The 20,378-nt window shown below is 40.7% G+C and overlaps 2 protein-coding genes across 13 annotated transcripts in view; one reads left to right on the forward strand and one right to left on the reverse strand.

Annotated features, from left to right (window-relative positions):
• Ucp4A (Uncoupling protein 4A) overlaps positions 1-20,378 on the forward strand; it is a 182,848-nt gene that overhangs the window by 71,261 nt on the left and 91,209 nt on the right. The window lies entirely within an intron of this gene.
• Positions 1,208-18,444, reverse strand: LOC138359840 (kinesin-related protein 4-like). Its single transcript, XM_069319547.1, has 5 exons — positions 18,415-18,444; positions 17,864-18,225; positions 3,058-3,183; positions 2,806-2,920; positions 1,208-1,807 (listed from the first exon to the last, which is right to left on the reverse strand). The coding sequence occupies exons 1-5, from the start codon at positions 18,442-18,444 to the stop codon at positions 1,208-1,210; spliced, it is 1,233 nt and encodes a 410-aa protein (XP_069175648.1).

Genomic DNA, 20,378 nt, shown 5'->3' on the forward strand with positions numbered 1-20,378 from the left:
ATATATATATATATATATATATATATATATATAATCTTTGGACAACACCCACCAGTGGGACTCGAACCCAGAAAGCACAACTACCTTCCAGTAGCTGCCATAACTAGTACGCTTTAACCCACTACACCATCAGACCCTACAAAAGAAGTAGAGACTTCGAGATATATATATATATATACATCTCAAATATCTCCACTTCCCGAGGGCACCAGATGAGTGTGAGGTTAGTCTGCGTTTTTCGTCAAGCCACTGTCAATGTGAGAGAACTCGTGTCCAACTTATAAGCTGGACACGAGTTCTCTCACATTGACAGTGGCTTGACGAAAAACGCAGACTAACCTCACACTCATCTGGTGCCTTCGGGAAGTGGAGATATTTGAGATGTATATATATATATCTCGAAGTCTCTACTTCTTTTGTAGGGTCTGATGGTGTAGTGGGTTAAAGCGTACTAGTTATGGCAGCTACTGGAAGGTAGTTGTGCTTTCTGGGTTCGAGTCCCACTGGTGGGTGTTGTCCAAAGATTGTTAATCTTCACTTGTGGTTTATGCAAGTATAGGCTTATATATATATATATATATATATATATATATATAATATATATATATATCGATCTAGTCTGATGCGACACCTGAACGCGTTTCGTAATAACTTATTACATTTTCAAAGACTTTAGTTTACACACACACAACTATAACTAAACAGAGTTTAAACAGCTTCGATTTTATACCCGCATTTGGGTGAGGTGATATGTTACAACAGTTTTGGATGAGGTGAAAACAAACTTTCAACACAAGACAGAAAACGAAACAATAGGTATAATATTTTGTAAGTTAAAGGGAAGAATGGAAGTAACTGCAAAGGGCCTATTGGCCCATATTTCTTGATGCTTCTATATTGGTGCAGAGTCTTGAAGTGGGTAGAATATAGTTGTGCATTAATTGCCTGTTGGTTGCTGGTGTCGACTTCTTAATGTGTAGTGCCTCGCAGATATCAAGCCGCCTGCTATCGCTGTATCTATCGATGATTTCCGTGTTTTTTGTTAAGACTTCTCTGGTGATGGTCTGGTTGTGGGAAGAGATTATATGTTCCCCACCACCACCAATGTGGGTTGGTTCCGTCGAGTTAAGCAGACTGACTTCAGGCACTTCATCCAAAAGATGTTCAATATGTCTTCCGTTGGCGTCGGTTCTTGGTGAATCAAGTACTAATTCACTATTTTGAAGAGCGTTGAAGTCACTCGAGATGATAATAGGTGTGGTAGATAATAGATAATATCTGCTGTTTCAAAGATTGCAGAGATATCCATATGGTGTTCTGTATGGCTCCTGTATACATTGAAGATGGACAACATTGAGTTCCTCATGGTGAGATTAACTTCCATAATTTCGACGTCCTCACCACAGTCAGGCAGGTCTGTGATGACCGTGGCATTGATACGATTTCTTACTAGTATTGAAATGCCTCTGGTGCCACCTTGTGCAATTGGGCAGTGATAACCTCGATATCTTGAGATATTGATACTTCTTTCAGTCCTGGTGAGCGTTTCTTGAAGTAGAACAATATCAATATTGTCCCTGATAAGCACTGCTCTGAGTGTTTGAGCTTTGTTTTTGATTCCTTGGATATTCCATTGTATAATCTTGAGATTGTCCATTATTCTGTTAAGAGTTGAATCCACTGAGTCCATGGTGGCTTCTAATGTGCTGATTTCCCCGACGGCTTGTGTCTTCTTGGTTGGATTGGAGACTGTCATTGGGTGCTGAAACAATTCAGTTTTGTCACCTTTGACTTCTACTTCGTCAACCTTTTCAGGTAGAGCGTGTAGAAGTGTGGAAGAAAAATTTCAATATATTGTTGTTTTGTACCTGTGTTAACATTTCCTTCTTTGACTGAGGTTTGGTCTGTTTCAGTGCTTGGAATGCTTTGTCAAGCATCTTGCTAAAGGTCTCTGTCAGGGAGGCAATAACCATTGGAACAGTAGTCACTTGATACGCATTTGGCTGCCTTGCTTTTGTTTTGACAGGTGGTGTCTTTACTGCATCCAGCTACTGGGGCATTTGATGATGTAGGGGTCGTCATCCGTGCTTGAGATGTCTTAGAGACCATAGCAGGTGTACTGGCTTTGTTGCTCTGACCTCTACTGTTGTTGTTGTCTTGTGGAGTAGTGCTCTGTTTCCCACCCGTCCTCAGACCAAGTCCATTAGATCCAGCAGTTGACCCCAACGACGCATTCACCAATTTTACAATACTGTTTATTCAGAATATAAATTTTCTAAAGTATAAATTAATATTGTTATATAATAGCATACTGTGCATATTTAGGCATTCGTTAGGTTAGGTGTTTAGGTTCCGTTGGCGATTATTTGTAGTACGTGAGTGAAGCATTTACAGCGTTGTGGTTCGAACACAAGTCGTCAGCGAAACACTTGTTCTGGAAATGTTCGGACGTCATCAGTTGTGAGTCGTGTGTAAACCGTTTTTCATTCATAAAAAGGGGGTTTGTATGGAATGAACTTTGACCTTTGTTTATGAGGACGGCCTGCTGTTTTCTCCACTTACCTGAAGTCCCGTTCTTGTTTATACTGGAAGGAATTGGTGCTTTAGTCTGTTGCTGATATTTTTTTCATTTATTCGAACTTGTCGAGGAGTGTTCCACTGGCTTTTAACTGAGGATCTGGTAGTTTGTGGTCTTGGAGTTGTGGCTTTGGGTTACTGGGTAGATACGAAGGCTTGGACTCTTTTTGACCCTTTCTGGACATAGTTCCAGGCGTAATGTGTATCCCCACAGTTTGGACATTTTACGTTTGTTGGTTTGCCTTCTTTATGCAGCTTTTTATCGGTGTTGTGTAGCTCGCTGTATACTCCACACCGTTCCGGGTCTCTGCAGCCATCTTTATGGTGGCCGATGCGCTGATATCTGTAACAGCACATGGGGGGGCTCTGTTGTACAGCCTTAGACTGAATTGTCCGTTGATCCCAACATTCAGGGTGTTGATGCGAGGCCCTTTTATTGTTACGAGGACCTGTCTTGTTTCAACATTGTCGTGCTGGCACCTTTCTGCTGTTGTGACATTAGGGCATTCTAAGAGCCTGTTTGCATTGACTTCAACCGGGAAATGTTGAACTATCATCTTGGTGACTTTATCCTCCGGTTTTAGATCAACTAGGTCTTCCGTATTCCTGAGTTTTGCAATTATATCAGGGTTAGCCGTGGATATGTTATATCTGATTCTAATGTCAGGTTTGGCTGTGATCCTGGGTGATCTTTTTCCAGTGCGGCAATGTAGGAGAAAAACAAGAAAACTCCTCACCCCTGAAGGATTCGAACCCAGACAACCAGGGCTCCATGCACCTTGGCATGTCCAGTACTTTCACCACTAGGCCACACTGACTGTTTAAAAGTATAGGAAGTCATCTGACCCTTACCATGAGGTTACCTTGAGGTGCTTCCGGGGCTTAGCGTCCCCTCGGCCCGGTCGTCGACCAGGCCTTCTCGTTGCTGGACTGATCAACCAGGCTGTTGGACGCGGCTGCTCGCAGCCAGACTACGAATCACAGCCTGGTTGATCAGGTATCTTTTGGAGGTGCTTATCCATTATCCCTTAACCCAATTCCCGACAGCTCTCAGTGACCTTTTTTCATCATCAACTGATGAAGTGATTTGATGAAATATCTGTGCCCGAAAAGGTCACCGACAGCTGTCGGGAATTGGCTTAAAGGTCAGACGACTTCCTATTCTTTTGAACAGTCAGTGTGGCCTAGTGGTGAAAGTACTGGACACACAAAGGTGCATGGAGCCCCCTGGCTGTCTGGGTTCGAATTCGAAACAACAACATCAACATAACCAAACCAAAACCAAACCCCATAACCAAACCATCGCCAGAGAAATCCTAGTAAACAACACAGAAATCATCGATAGATACAGCGATAGCAGGCGGCTTGACGTTTGCGAGGCACTACACATCAAGAAGTCAACACCAGCAATCAACAGCCAATTATTGCACAACTATATTCTACCCACCTCAAGACTCCGCTCCAATATAGAAGCATCAAGAAATATGGACCAATAGGCTTTCTACAAACACTTCTATTCAATACCCATTGTTTCTGTTCTGTCTTGTGTTGATACTTTTAATACCCTATTAATATCCCCTATTGTTCTGTCTTGTGTTAATGCCACATCACCCTTCCCACCTCACTCAAATGTAGATATATATATATATATATATATATATATATATATATATATATATATATATATATATATATATATATATATATATATATATATATATATATAATATACATGTTATAAAGGAGAGAGGTCCCAGGACAGAGCCTTAAGGCACTCCACTTTGTGGGTACCCACTCTGACTTAACTCCATTTAACTCCATTTATACTGTGTTTCCTTTGATATAACAATGACCTTAACCGTTATCCACTCAAGATAGCACTTCCAGTACAGTGAGCCTCTTTATCTTTCTAATCAGTTTTTCGTGAGGCACCATATCTAACGCTTTGGTAAAGTCAAGGTACACAATGTCGCAACCCTTATCTCTCTCAACCCTCTCCGACATGCTCGAATAGAATGAAATGAGATTAAGATATATATATATATATATATATATATATATATATATATATATATATATATATATATATATATATATATATATATATATATATATATTTCCATATATATATATATATATATATATATATATATATATATATATATATATATGCATGCAATTGACGATCACAAAACTGATCATTTTATGCGGAAAATCCACAAAGAAATGTGAAAGGAAGATGAACGTTTCGGCCTGATTAAAACCGTTGTCAACACCAGACTCTGTTGTCAACAGTCTGGTGTTGACAACGGCTTTAATCAGGCCGAAACGTTCATCTTCCTTTCACATTTCTCTGTGGATTTTCCATATATATATATATATATATATATATATATATATATATATATATATATATATATATATATATATATATATATATATATAATATTATATGCATATAGCTTGGGGACCTTGAAGCTTGTCGCACAAATGACACTTGCGTCTCCCCACATAGTGAAGTGATTTGATGAAAATATCTGTACCCGTTGGCCACCGAGTGCTGTAAGGAATTGGGTTATAAACAAATCCACAAATGCCGTGACGAGGGTTCGAACCCACGTCCGAGAGGATCCCAGACGCCTTAATCGACTGAGCTACGACATGGCAAAAGAATTGCAACCGGGAAATCATCCATTTGTTCATGTGATGCATACCGCTATTGTGATTTCTATGTGTAATTGGGTTATAAGTCCAGTGCCTGCTTATAAGTATAAATAATACTTACAAGAAGTCGGTGCCCGAGTAGGCACTGAGGCTGCCTACTCTACAATGGCCGTTTCACCTGTCTCTCCACCGGTAGGACGAAATAACAATGATGACGGCATACATTACCCGTCATCATTGTCATTGCTGGATTTTGGGACCTCACTTCAGCTAGCTAACCCGCCTATGTCCGCGATTGATTGATTGATGAAGATTAAGCCACCCAAAAGGTGGCACGGGTATGAATAGCCCCTAAATGGTGGCCCTTTTGAGCCACCAGTATCAAGAGCTGATACTGGAGATCTGTGGAGGTGCGACTGCACCCTGCGTGACGGGAGATGTCTCCCGATATGTCCGCGTTCCCGGCCGTGCCTGAGAAGGGCACTCACACACACCTCTCCTGCTGGCAGCTGTGTTGCCTCACAGCTGCCGGCACACCACTCTACACTCCAGGTTCTCCCGACAATCCCAGCCATCATTGCCAGAGAACATGACATGCAAAGTGAAAGTGGGACTCCTCGGAGTCTACAAGCGCTCTGAGCGTGAAATTGCAGCAGCCATTGACAAGACAACAATCAGTGGGACCAGTTGACGTCCATATGCATGGTAACGAGGCCACGGTAATCATGCCAACAAAAGCGGACCTACAGAAGATCCTGGATCCGGAGCGCCGGGTCCCGCTACTGGAGGTGAACCTCTCACCAATTCCTCCCAGATAAATCACTGCCGGGAAAACTATATTTGTGAACAGGCTGAACCGCTGGTTAGCGTGTGAGGTCCCCGACACTATAGTGCGGCAAGTGAACGTCGTCGAGGGGCGTTCCCAGGACCTTGTAGCGTTTGTGACGCATAGTAGTGAGAGTAAGAGCCCTATGTTCAGCTGACACTTCCTCAACGGGGCGCAGTGCCCACGGAAGAGAGCTGTCAGGATAGTGCTGCGATCGCTAATTCACATTACTGAAGAAGGCCTTCCGTCTCTTCCCGGTATAGACCACCAGGATGGGAGTGGGGCTGACCCAGAGTAACGCGTCTCTTGTGATCTGTCATCACAGACATGAATGAGATTGGGTGGATATAAATAGCAGCTGTCTCGTATGGGCCAATAGGAGTTATTCAGTTACCTTCATTCTTATGTTCATATTACCTAGCCTCAAAACCTTACATTTACTGAGAAGCGGGGGGGGGGTTGCTAATGAATTAATGCTCTCAGTTCAAAAGGTGGAGAGTAACGAACAATGTATGTTAATGTATAGTAAGAGAGCATATATGTGTACCTTATGTTCTAATGTTAGAAAGTATGGTGTTATTCCAGAATGTATTGCTTTGCCTAAGACAAGTCACACCACTATGGGCGATTGTAACGTAGATATAGTAACTATTCCCCGACAAAAGATAAAAAGTATATATGAGATAATAGAGCTAAGGGCAACAAATGATTGTATAATTAGAAAATGACCTACAGAAAACATTCTACACGTATATTGTGATGGGTCAGTAGCTAGGGATGGGAAGGCAGGATGTGGAGCCTTGATCAGGGAGTACACTGACATCGGAACTGTAGATACTGTTATTGGACACCGGTTAACTGACAATGTCTCTTCAACGCAGGCTGAACTCCAAGGTGTATTAGCAGGATTACAGGAAGTAGTCATATGTGGTAAAAAATGCCTGTTTGTTTGTAGACAGTAGAGGAGCGTTGGAGTCTTTAAATAGCAGACGCCCAGTATACCAGAATATTGAGGTCGAGTGTAGAGAGAATGTTAACACATTAGACAAAAAGAGGTATAAAGTAAGATTCATGTGGATCCCTTCACATGTGGGAATACTGTTGAATGAGGCAGTTGATGAGATAGCGAAGATAACCACGAAAAAAAACTTGTCGATGTTGTATGTCAGAAAACTTTGAAATAAATAAAAACAAGAATCAAGATGATCCAAGAGGATGAAGAAAAAGTTAAGAGAACGGCAATGGTGGACAGCAGTAACACGCATTATGCAGTAATTAGCACAAATTCGTCCTTCACTTATGGTAGAGGAAAGTCTCCTTGGAAGGACTCCGTTTACATGAGATTAAGAACAAGATACAAATATTTCTGGCAATACGGTGTTGATGTCAGTGAAAAAGATAAGGAGTGTAAATTATGTAGTATGCCGCACGCCCACACCTTAGAACATTATGTATTAGAGTGTCAACTTATTGATAACTACAGAAATAAGGAAATATGTAGTGTACCGCATCAAATTGTTTGGATGCGCGATAATGGTATGATAGAATACTTAAGGAGCTACAAGTACTTTGCTCCAAGAGTGTAACACTTCAATGCTGTTTACTATTTCAATCAACACTGTAAAACGTGACAGTGTCACAAATCAATGTGTGTGTGTGTAACAAACCTAGTTTGTTACACACACACACACACACACACACACACACACACACACACACACACACACACACACACACTTCTTTCTAACGTCACTGAAAGACGTTTCTCTCTAACGAAAGAAAAAATGATTTCTAACGTCTCTGAGCCATAAAGACGTTAGAAAGATTTTTTTCAGTATCAGAGTAGTTAACAAATGGAATGCATTAGGAAGTGATGTGGTGGAGGCTGACTCCATACACAGTTTCAAATGTAGATATGATAGAGCCCAATAGGCTCAGGAATCTGTACACCTGTTGATTGACGGTTGAGAGGCGGGACCAAAGAGCCAGAGCTCAACCCCCGCAAGCACAACTAGGCGAGTACAATTAGGTGAGTACACACACCTGCATCATTAGTGCCACACCTGCATCATTGGTGCCACACACACCTGCATCATTAGTGCCACACCTGCATCATTGGTGCCACACACACCTGCATCAGTGTTGCAGTCCATCCTCGGGTTCATTAAAGAACTAAGTTCTCAGTGTATTTTACTTCTATTTAGAAAACGCAAAGTGAGGTGAATATAACGGGAGGTGAGGCGAATATAACGAGAGGCGAGGCGAATATAACGGGAGGTGAGGTGAATATAACGGTAGGCGAGGTGAATATAACGGGAGGTGAGGTGAATATAACGGTAGGCGAGGTGAATATAACCCAAGGTGAGGCGAATATAACGCAAGGCGAGGCGATGTGAGGTTAGATAAGGTTAGGTTATCTTACCTAAACTTACCTTGTTAACCAATAATAGACGAGTGTAGAAATAGCTTAACCACTCTATCCTCTTTGGGAAGTATGTTGTTATCTCAATAAACTTACTTGAGCCTTATCTTGCATTATATTAGTATTGCAAAAATGCCTTAAGTGTGATAATGGCAAAAATGTTACCTCAGGACAAGCTGTCTTGGAGGCTACTTCATATACCTGTTGATTGACGGTTCAGAGGCGGGACCATAGAGCCAGAGCTCAACCCCCGCAAGCACACTTAGGTGAGTACATCTTCACAGACTTCTTTTATCGAATAAATTGCTTTTCAATTGAGTTATTTGTCCATGTTTGTACGAGTGTAAAGAGCTGGATGGAATCACGCCATCACCCAGCAGGCCGTCCCCTAAACAAAGAACCCAAGTCCATTCCATGCATCGGCCAAACCCCCTGTTTATGAATGAAAAGCGGTTTACACACAACCCATCCTCGACTCAAGTCCATTACATCCAGCGGTCAACCCCACAGACGCATTCATAAATTTTAACATGCTGTTCATTCAAAACGGGAATTTTCTCAAGTATAAATTAATATTATAATATATTAGCATATTGTGTATAAATAGGCATAGGTTAGGTTAGGTCAGGTGTTTAGGTTCTGTTGGCAATTATTTGCATTTGTAGTATGTGGGTGGAGCATTTACAGCGTTGTGGTTCGAACAAAATTCGTCAGTGAAGCACTTGTTCCGGTTATGTTCGAACGTCAGCAGTTGTGAGTCGTGTGTAACAGCCCGTCCTCCAAACAAAGATCCAAAAGTGATTCCATCCACCCACCAAACCCCCTGTTTATGAATGAAAAGCGATTTACACACGACTCACAACTGCTGACGTTCGAACATATCCGGAACAAGTGCTTCACTGACGAATTTTGTTCGAATCACAACGCTATAAATGCTTCACCCACGTACTACAAATACAAATAATCGCCAACAGAACCTAAACACCTAACCTATCCTATGCCTATATATGCACAATATGCTAATATATTATAATATTAATTTATACTTGAGAAAATTCCCGTTTTGAATGAACAGCAAGTTAAAATTTATGAATGCGTCTGTGGGGTTGACCGCTGGATGTAATGGACTTGAGTCGAGGACGGGTTGTGTGTAAACCGCTTTTCATTCATAAACAGGGGGTTTGGCGGGTGCATGGAATCACTTTTGGATCTTTGTTTGGAAGACGGGCTGCGACTCTTAACTGATGACGTTCGAACACTTCCGGACCAAGTGCTTCACTGACGAATTTTGTTCGAACCACGACGCTGTAAATGCTTCACCCACGTACTACAAATACAAATAATCTCCATCAGACTCTAAACACTTAATCTAACCTAACCAGAGCCTAAATATGTACAATATGGTAATATAACATTTATATTTGAGAAAATTCGTGTCTTGAATGAATAGCCTGTTAAAATGTATGAATGCGTTTTTGGGGTCGACTGCTGGATGGAATGGACTTGGTCTGAGGACGGGTTGCACCCAGAGCCTGCAAATGCTCGTTACGGAACGCGAAAAACCCGTCACTACGAAATGTCCAAAAGAAACAAAATATATATGATTATCTGAGCTAAATTATATTTGTCATTCATTGCCTTCGTAATTCCCATTGAGACACGTGGAAGCCCCGTGGCTACGTAACAACTGTGATTGAAAACAGTGGTTGGGAGGAGAACTCCCGAAGCTAGAGCGAGAAGCTAGCGATTCAAGTCTTAAGTACGTTTATTGAGACAATAAAATACATCTCATAAAGATAGAGTAGCTTAGGCTATTTCTACCCACCTGTTGTTTTGTTGTTATAGATTCAGCTACGGGCTATGTAAGTAAGTAGCACGGGCTATGGTGAGCCCGTAGTGGACTTACCTGGCACAGGAGCGGTGCTGTAGTTCTACCCGCCCAAAGCTAGGGATTATAAGGTGTTAGTGCTGGAGGGTGCGGTCAACCTGGCGAGGCCGGCTGGAAAACCCGGTCATCGACCTGACTACAGCCGGAGGGTTGGTGGGGGGGGGGTCTGGCCGCACTCGCAGCCCCCCCCCCCTCGCCTGATCAATATTACTGCTCAGTAGGTCAGTCATTCTGTGGGCTCGCTATAGCTCATGCTACATGGAAATTTTTAGTTCCAAGTTCTGTATATCTAAATCGTCGTCATCGGTCATTCACCTCCACGTATTATTATAATACTGCCACAAGCACCCTACCTATTGTATTTTGTAGTGTATGTTTACTGAATGTGTTTACTATACACACACGTAAATTTATATTTACTACTTATACCAGCAGAATCGAGCTATTAGCTCTCGGACCCCGCCTTTCTAACCAATCTTGTTTTACTCTATCATGTCTATTACATATATTTCTCTCTTAACACACACACACCCCATGAAGCAGCTGTCTAACTCCCAGGTAGATGTTTTACTGTTAGGTGAACAGGAGCATCAGGGTGAAAGAAACTGCCCATTTGTTTCTGCCTCGGCCGGGAATCGAGCCCGGGCCTTTAGGACTACGACCCCAAAGCGCTGACCACTCATCCACGAGGCCCCAGTTATGTAGGTAAGGATTTGGATAGATTTTTTAAAACATTTCAAGTGCATTTAGTCCGTTTTATTTTTCAATAAACGTCCGATTGTTGTCTAAAGCTAAAGTTTCAAAATTATATTGTAAACAATATTATCAAGGGGTTAATTTTACAGCATACAACAGCAGTTAGGTAGTTAATTGAAATTACAAAACTAAAATTTTCCGGAGTATAATAAATAAATATTATCGTAAAGTAAATAAATAAATAAAGTAAAATATTCCAAGATGTAATAAATAAATAAATAAAGTAAAATCGTAAAGTAGTAAATAAATAAATATTATCGAAGATATATTTTATATAACATATGTATTGTAGTTGTGTTTAATGTTTTGGAATAATTAATCCTTGGATATAAGGCTAATTTCCTATTGCTATATTGTATGAATTAGTAAGCATATACATCAGTACAGTGGTCAAATACAGTATCAGAGTTAAAGTCCAATTGACTGCACAAAACTGAAATGGTTTATAGCATTAAAGAAAATCGTTCATCTTGGAATATTTCTGACCCATACTATAATAGGGTAAACTAAATTATTTGAAAAGATACGCTAGTTAATATGTTGGTAAAAATCTCACATATGAGATCAGTCCGTCACAGCCAGTTAATGTATACAGTGACCCGCAGCTCTGGCTACTAAATGTTATATACAAATGTATTTCCTGTTAATACTTACTATATAACATTGTAGATTAGTCATCTGATAATCATACATTATTGTCAAAAATTAGGCTCTCCACACACCATACACACCTGCATCATTGTAGCCAGACTGTGCTTCCCTCCATATACACCTACATCATTGTAGCTACACTGTACTTCCCTCCATACACACCTACATCATTACAGCTACACTGCTTCCCTCCATACACACATCATTGTAGCTACACTGTGCTTCCCTCCATACACACATCATTGTAGCTACACTGTGCTTCCCTCCATACACACATCATTGTAGCCAGACTGTGCTTACCTCCATACACACCTACATCATTGTAGCTACACTGTGCTTCTCTCTATACACACATCATTATAGCAACACTGTGCTTCCCTTCATATACACCTACATCATTGTAGCAACACTGCTTTCCTCCATATATGCCTACATCATTGTAGCAACACTGTGCTTCCTTCCATATACACCTGCATCATTGTAGCAACACTGTGCTTCCCTCCATATACACCTACATCATTGTAGCAACACTGTACTTCCCTTCATATACACCTATGTCATTGTAGCAACACTGTGCTTCCTTCCATATACACATCATTGTCGCCAGACTGTGCTTACCCCCATACACCTACATCATTGTAGCTACACTATGCTTCCCTTCATACAGACCTACATCATTGTAGCAACACTGTGCTTCCCTCCATACACACATCATTGTAGCAACACTGTGCTTCCCTCCATACTCACCTACTCCATTGCAGCAACAGGGGGCCAGACGGCTGAGTGGACAGCGCTCGGGATTCATAGTCCTATGGCCCGGGGATCGATCCCCGGCGATGGAAACAAATGGGCAGTTTCTTTCACCCTGATGCTCCTGTTCACCTAGCAGTAAATAGGTACCCTGGAGTTAGACATCTGCTGTGGGCTTCTTCCTGGGTGCTGTACTCGCCTAGTTGTGCTTGCGGGGGTTGAGCTCTAACTCTTTGGTCCCGCCTCTCAACGGTCAATCAACTAATGTACAGGTTCCTGAGCCTACTGGGCTCTATCATATCTACACTTGAAGCTGTGTATGGAGTTAGCCTCCACCACATCACTTCCTAATGCATTCCATTTGTCTACTACTCTGACACTGAAAAAATTCTTTCTAACGTCTCTATGGCTCATTTGGGTGCTCAATTTTCACCTGTGTCCCCTAGCGCGTGTTCCCCTTGTGTTAAATAGTCTTTATCTACCCTATCAATTCCCTTGAAAATCTTGTATGTGATGATCATGTCCCCTCTAACTCTTCTGTCTCCCAGTGACCTGAGGTTTAATTCCCATAGTCTCTCCTCGTAACTCATACCCCTCAGTTCAGGTACTAGTCTGGTGGCAAACCTTTGAACCTTTTCCAGTTTAGTCTTATGCTTGACTAGATAAGGACTCCATGCTGGAGCTGTATACTCCAGGATTGGTCTGACATATGTGGTATACAAAGTTCTGAATGATTCCTTACACAAGTTTCTAAAGGCCGTTCTTATGTTAGCCAATCTGGCATATGCCGCTGATGTTATCCTCTTGATATGGGCTTCACATGACAGGTCTGGTGTGATATCAACCCCTAGGTCTTTCTCTCTCTCTCTTGACTCTTGAAGTATTTCATCTCCCAAATGATACCTTGTATCTGGTCTCCTGCTCCCTACACCTATCTTCATTACATTACATTACATTTGCTTGGGTTAAACTCTTAACGACCATTTGTTCGACCTTTCCTGCAGCTTGCCCAGGTCTTCTTGAAGCCTCAAGTTCTCTGTCCTCCTCTGCCTTAATCCTTCTCATAATTTTGGCGTCGTCAGCAAACATTGAGAGGAATGAGTCTATACCCTCTGGGAGATCATTTACATATACTGTATCAGAAACAGGATAGGTCAGGACAATCAACCAGGTATCAACCAGGTCTGAGTACAGAACCCTGTGGGACTCCACAGGTGACTTCACACCAGTATGAGGTCTCACCCCTCACTGTAACTCTTTGCTTCCTATTGCTTAGGTACTCCCTTATCTACTGGAGCGCCCTACCAGTTACTTCTGCCTGTTTCTCCAGCTTATGTATCAGCCTCTTATGAGGTACCGTGTCAAAAGCTTTCCAACAGTCCAAGAAAATGCAGTCCACCTATCCTTCTCTTTCTTGCTTAATCTTTGTCACCTGATTGTAGAATTCTATTAATCCTGTAAGGCAATATTTATTCTCCCTGAACCCATGTTGATGGGTTGTCACGAAGTCCCTTTTCTCCAGATGTGTTACTAGATTTTTTCTCACGATCTTCTCCATCACCTTGCATGGTATACAAGTTAAGGACACTGACTTGTAGTTTAGTGCCTTTTGTCTGTCACCCTTTTTGTATATTGGGACTACATTAGCCGTCTTCCATATTTCTGGTAGGTCTCCCGTCTCCAGTAACCTACTATACACTATTGAGAGTAACAAGAAAAATGCTCCTGCACATTCTTTCAATACCCATGGTGAGATTCCGTCCAGGCCAACAGCCTTTCTCACATCCAAATCCAACAGATGCCCCTTGATCTCATCTCTTGTTATTTCGAACCCTTCCAAGGCCGCCTGGTTTACTGCCACCTCTCCTAGCGCAGTAACCTCACCTTGTTCTATTGTGAAGACCTCCTGGAACCTCTTGTTGAGTTCTTCACACAACTCTTTGTCATTCTCTGTGTAACTGTACTCACCTGTTCTAAGTTTCATCACCTGTTCCTTCACTGTTGTTTTCCTCCTGATGTGTGTGTGTGTAATTGCCTAAGTGTAGTTACAAGATGAGAGCTATGCTTGTGGTGTCCCGTCTTCCCAGCACTCTTTGTCATACAATGCTTTGAAATTACTGACGGTTTTGGCCTCCACCACCTTCTCACCTAACTTGTTCCAACCGTCTACCACTCTGTTTACAAAAGGTAATTTTCTTATATTTCTCACCTAGTTGTGCTTGCGGGGGTTGAGCTTTGTCTCTTTGGTCCCGCCTCTCAACCGTCAATCAACTGATGTACAGATTCCCGAGTCTACTGGGCTCTATCATACCTATATTTGAAACTGTGTATGGAGTCAGCCTCCACCACATCACTTCCTAGTGCATTCCATTTATTAACTACTCTGACACTGAAAAAATTCTTTCTAACGACTCTGTGGCTCATCTGGGTACTAAGTTTCCACCTGTGTCCCCGTGTTCGTCTTCCACCCATGCTGAAGAGTGTCTTTGTCCACCCTGTCAATTCCCCTGAGAATTTTGTAGGTACTTATCATGTCTCCCCTTACTCTTCTATTTTTCAGGGACATGAGGTTCAACTCCTTTAACCTTTCCTCATAGCTCATTCCTTTCAGTTCCGGGACGAGCCTGGTGGCATACCGCTGAATCTTCTCTAACTTTGTCTTGTGTTTAACTAGGTATGGAATCCAGGCTGGAGCTGCGTATTCCAGGATTGGTCTGACATAAATGGTATACAGGGTCAATCCTGAACGATTCCTTACACAAGTTTCTAAAGGCAGTTCTTATGTTGGTCAACCTAGCATATGCCACTGATGATATTCTTTTGATGTGGCCTCTGGGGACAGGTTCGGTGTGATATCAACCCTCAGATCTTTCTCTCTATTTGACTCTTGCAGGATTTCACCTCCCAGATGGTACTTTGTGTTCAGCCTCCTGCTCCCTTCACCTAATTTCATTACTTTACACTTTCTGAGTTGAACTTTAGCAGCCATTTCCTAGACCATTCCTCCAGTTTGTCCAGGTCATCCTGTAGTCTCTGTCTATCTTCATCTGTCTTGATTATTCTTATAATTTTTACATCTTCAGCAAACATTGAGAGGAATGAGTCTATACCCTCCGGAAGGTTGTTTACATATACAGGTATTAGAATTAGGATGGGTCCAAGTATTGAGCCCTGTGGAACTCCGCTGGTGACATCTCGCCACTCTGATGTCCTTTCTTTCCCCCCCCTCACAGTTACTCGCTGTTTACTGTTGCTTAAGTACACTCTTATCCACTGGAGCACCTTCCCTTTTACTCCTGCCTGTTGCTCCAACTTTTTTAACAGCCTTTGATGGGGTACTGTGTCAAAGGCTTTCTGGCATTACAGGAAAATGCCTCCTGCTCCATTATAAGGCCCTCTCGTTTGTCATCCAGTTCTTCCTTTGTCCGTTTGTTGCTTGCTGGTGGGCTGTAGGCATTTAAAATTATCAGGTTATCGTCTTGGTTCCAGACCTGCAATGCCATTATGTCAATATATCGAGGGTTTTCAATTACAGTGGAACCTCGAATAATGAATTTAATCCGTTCTGGCACCTTGGTTGTCATGTGAAACGGACGTCATACAAAACAAATTTCTCCATTGACAATAATGGAAATCAAATTAATCCGTTCTACCACCGAAAAACATCAATATGATATTCAATGTTTTAAATAATGGAGCAGCCTACCTTACATGCACTGAACAAACCCTTATGACTTTTTTCTTTCTTCAAATTTGTTCAATATTTTTTTTTTCCATTTTTTTATAGCAAAAGGTTCATTTGGTGATCGACAGGTAGGCTGCTCCATGTTTCTTAAATAAAAAAAAACAAAAAACAAAAAATAAAAAAAACAGTTTAAACAATTTGAAAAACGGACAAATACCATAAAGGTTCGTTCAGTGTTTGTCGGGTAGGCTGCTCCATTATGACAATCTTTCTTTGTCCATTTTCTTTGTGTTCCATTTGTTTTGTATTTTTCATTTATGTCTCAATAATGGAGCAGCCTACCCGTTAAACATTGAACGAACCTTTATGCATTTGTCCGTTTTTCAAATTGTTTCAGCCGTTTTTTATTTATTTTTATTTATTTAAGAAACATGGAGCAGCCTACCTGCCGAACACCGACCGAAACTTTTTGACATTTGTTCTATTTTTCAATTTTTTTTTTTTTATTTAAGAAACTTGGAGCAGCCTTCCTGCCGAACACTGAACGAAGCTTTTTGACATTTGTTGTTTTTAAACAAATTTAATTTCTTTTTTCTATATAAAAGTCAATGATTTTCGACATCACAGCAGTCACCCCTTTATATCCCAACATCATTGGCATCTTTAAAAAAAAATGATTTATTTGCATCGTCCGAGGTGTCCGAGAATATGCGAGAAGCAGCGCAACCCCACCATGTGGTATCGTCGTTATTCAAACGAGCGCTCGCCATACGAGACGAATTGTCTGTGATCTGGGCGCTCGTTACCCAAAATGCTTGCCAATTGAGGAGGTCGTCACTTGAGGTTCGACTGTATTAACACTCTTACCTTCAAGTGTTCTTTCACCAGCACAGCCACTCCTCCCCCCTTTCCTAGTTTTCCTGTCAGGTCTCCAAACTAAGTAGCCCCTTGGGAATACAACCTTATTTAAAATATTTTCCTCAAGTTTCGTCTCTGTTAATGCGACAATATCTGGGACTTTGAGCTGAATTATATCCTTTAACTCCAATATTTTTTATCTCACATCATCTATGTTGGTACAGTATATACTATTTTCAGGAACATGTTCCCCTTCTCTTTGTTCTTTACACCCCTTCCTTTAATGATTTTGTTGCTTTGTCTTTATGTACCATTTCACAAGCTTCCAGTCCCTGACACTATATAGAAAAAATAATTCCTTCTTCTTCATTTCTATCCCCATTTAGACGTTTCGCTTCAATGAGGTTCATTTTCAGCTTTTCTCTGTCCTCCTTGAGAGGTCTTGTCTTATTGACCAAAGTTTGCCACCCTCGTCATTTTGCAATTTTCTGGCATTCCGGAGCACTTCTGTCATATACTTCACTTCATTAAACGTCACCCTTAAAAGGAGGTTCTTGTCTTTCTCATATTTTCCTATCCTCCTAAAATCACTGACATGCTTTTTTGAATTTAGGACTTCTCCTAATCCTACTATTTTTTTCTATGATTTTCATCTCTTCTGCTGCTCTGTCCACCATAGATGAAATTTCCTTCTCTAAACATCCAAAAATTATTATGGACTTACTTCTATCTACAGTGTTTTGTACTAGTTTACTGTTGGTAACCAGTTCTTTCCTAATTGCTTACCTAAGATCCGCTTCTTGTTTGTCATTTCTGGTTTTGACTTCCAAACACACTTCCTTAATTGTCTCTTTCTCTTTTACAACTTGCGCATACATCTCTTTTATTTCTTCTTTATACTTTTCTAGTTCTTTATTAACTTCCTGTATGTGAGTCATCAAAGAAATTTCCAGTTGCAGATCCTTGCCTAACTCTATGTTAGCCTTCAGGGTTCCTTGGAGTTGTTCACTATATGAGTCTATTTTTTTGTTTATTTCTTCAAAGTCACCACTCTTCACTTTCCACACCTCATTTTCTTTTACTAGTTTCTTGATTTGCTCCTCCTGATTTGTTACCTTGTTCGTTAATGCAGTAATAATCTTACCTTGCTGAAGAATATTTCCTTTTAGAGTGCAAAGCTCACTCCTGAGAGTTCCATTGTCCTCTTCCAATTTAAGCACTTTTTCTTCATACTTCTTTTGCATATCCTCAATTATTTCTAACCTGCCAAGAATATCTCCTTTCCTTATATCTTGTGATGAGAAACCTTTGAAACAATCATCTGGTGGTGTGTTTACATTCCCCGTGGTGGTGATGGCGGTGGCCATCTTTGTTATTGACAATAGTTTGTTCTAGAAAACAAACTTTTCCAACTCAGCTATTTTCACTCACTTTTACTTGTTTATTGTATTTTATTTGCCTTTACACTTCCCTGAACCTTTATGTAATCTGAAACACCACTGTAGCCCTCAGCCTGTTCCCAATACTGTACTGTACTGAACAAGTTAGAGGATGTTGATCCTGATATTTTCTACAGAAAGTCAGATGTAACACAAACAAGGAGCAATTGTTTCACACTCAGCAAGCCACAGTGTAGGACTGAGAACAGGAGATGCTTTTTCACCCACAGGGTTGTTAACCCTTGGAACCGTCTACTCATCAAAGCCATAAAGGCCAAAACTGCGTTAGATTTTAAAATGTACCTGTCTTGAAGGCAAATGGGGGAAGATTTGTCAAACCGTCGGCTTTCTGTCCTCATTGAGGCCACTAGGGTTAGTGGCCCTCGTGTAAATCAGGTAAATCTATAAATAGAGGCCATTGACTTGTTGGTGGGAGAAACTGGTGGTGACACATGCTCGTGATAAAACTGTAGTAGCCACTTTCCAGCAGCACATTTCATGTTGGTAGATGCTAAGTAACAAAAGTGTCGTTGGCCTTCTGTTAACATAAGGAAATTTCATCTATTTACATATATAATTAATTTAAAGTTTTAATAAAAAATCAAGTCATGTTTCCATTATCCCAGAGATCTTTTATGTTGCTAGTGATCAGTGTGACAGTCATACACAAGTGGAAGGTGCCCAGTCCAGCTAAGATTGTCACTCAGCTCAATACTTTTCCTGCTCACTACAGACTCTTTTGCTAGAGTATACAGTATTAACATTTATTTTGTGAAATTACAGTATGTTGTTTTTTAATTATAGAATCATTTGTGGGAAATTTTACTAGTAGGATTTTTATTACAGTATTTATTTTAGTTGTTATTATTTATTTGTTTATTAGATTGATTGTATTTTATTTTACTATTAAATTATTTCTTTAGAGAGCAGACTATATAGATTAAATTTATCCCACCGATAAACCTCCTTCACAAACTTCGGGGGCTTTATGATTTCAACTAGACATGAATTAACCTATTAGATGAACAAATCCACAAGGATCATGGCGAGGATTCGAACCTACGTCAGAGAGCATCCCAGATGCTGCCTTAATTGACTGAGCTACGACATGGTAAAAGAGTTGAAACTTGAAGTTCTACTGAACTTACTTGGATCCTGCAGCCTCTCCAAGACACAAACCATGGTTTTACACAACTTCCCCATGCACTTGAGCTATGTCAATAGGCTGTTCTACCTCTTCGCCCTTACTTCAATACACATAGAAATCACAATAGCGTGATGCATCAAATGAACAAATCCACAAGGGCATGGGGGAGTTGTGTAAAACCCTTGTATTTTGAAGCCAACATACTTGTACCAATAGCTTCTTAGTCCTAGTGTTGCAACCTTTTCCACAGACCAGATCCTAACATTTCTGTTTGATATAGCTTAAGAAATGTTTACAATAAGAAGATATGCAAAATACATAATTAAAGCACAGTAAACAGATGTGCCTACAGGAACTGTACTTGTTAATTCAATAATCCAAACTGGTAGCAGCTTTTCTTACCATAAGTTATGTGGTAACTTAACCACATAAGAATGAGTTACCAGCCATCCTATAATTAGTTAAAAAGAAATGTGGCTTTGCATCTATAGTATTTGGTTAAATGTGGTTCTTGCAGTGGAGCATAAAAATAAACAGGCTTGCTTAACTCGGCTCAAGATGACACAACAACGGCTTTAAATTTCAGCATCAATATCATGCTGCCTCTATTTTTCTATGAGCTCCACTATGTTTGGATCTCATTTAGCAGATTATAACCAGGTACCATCACCATCCACTTAAATTGTCAACTTAAAATATACAAGATATAACTATA

Source organism: Procambarus clarkii, chromosome 93, assembly GCF_040958095.1.
Source record: "Procambarus clarkii isolate CNS0578487 chromosome 93, FALCON_Pclarkii_2.0, whole genome shotgun sequence".
Lineage (NCBI taxonomy): Eukaryota > Metazoa > Arthropoda > Malacostraca > Decapoda > Cambaridae > Procambarus > Procambarus clarkii.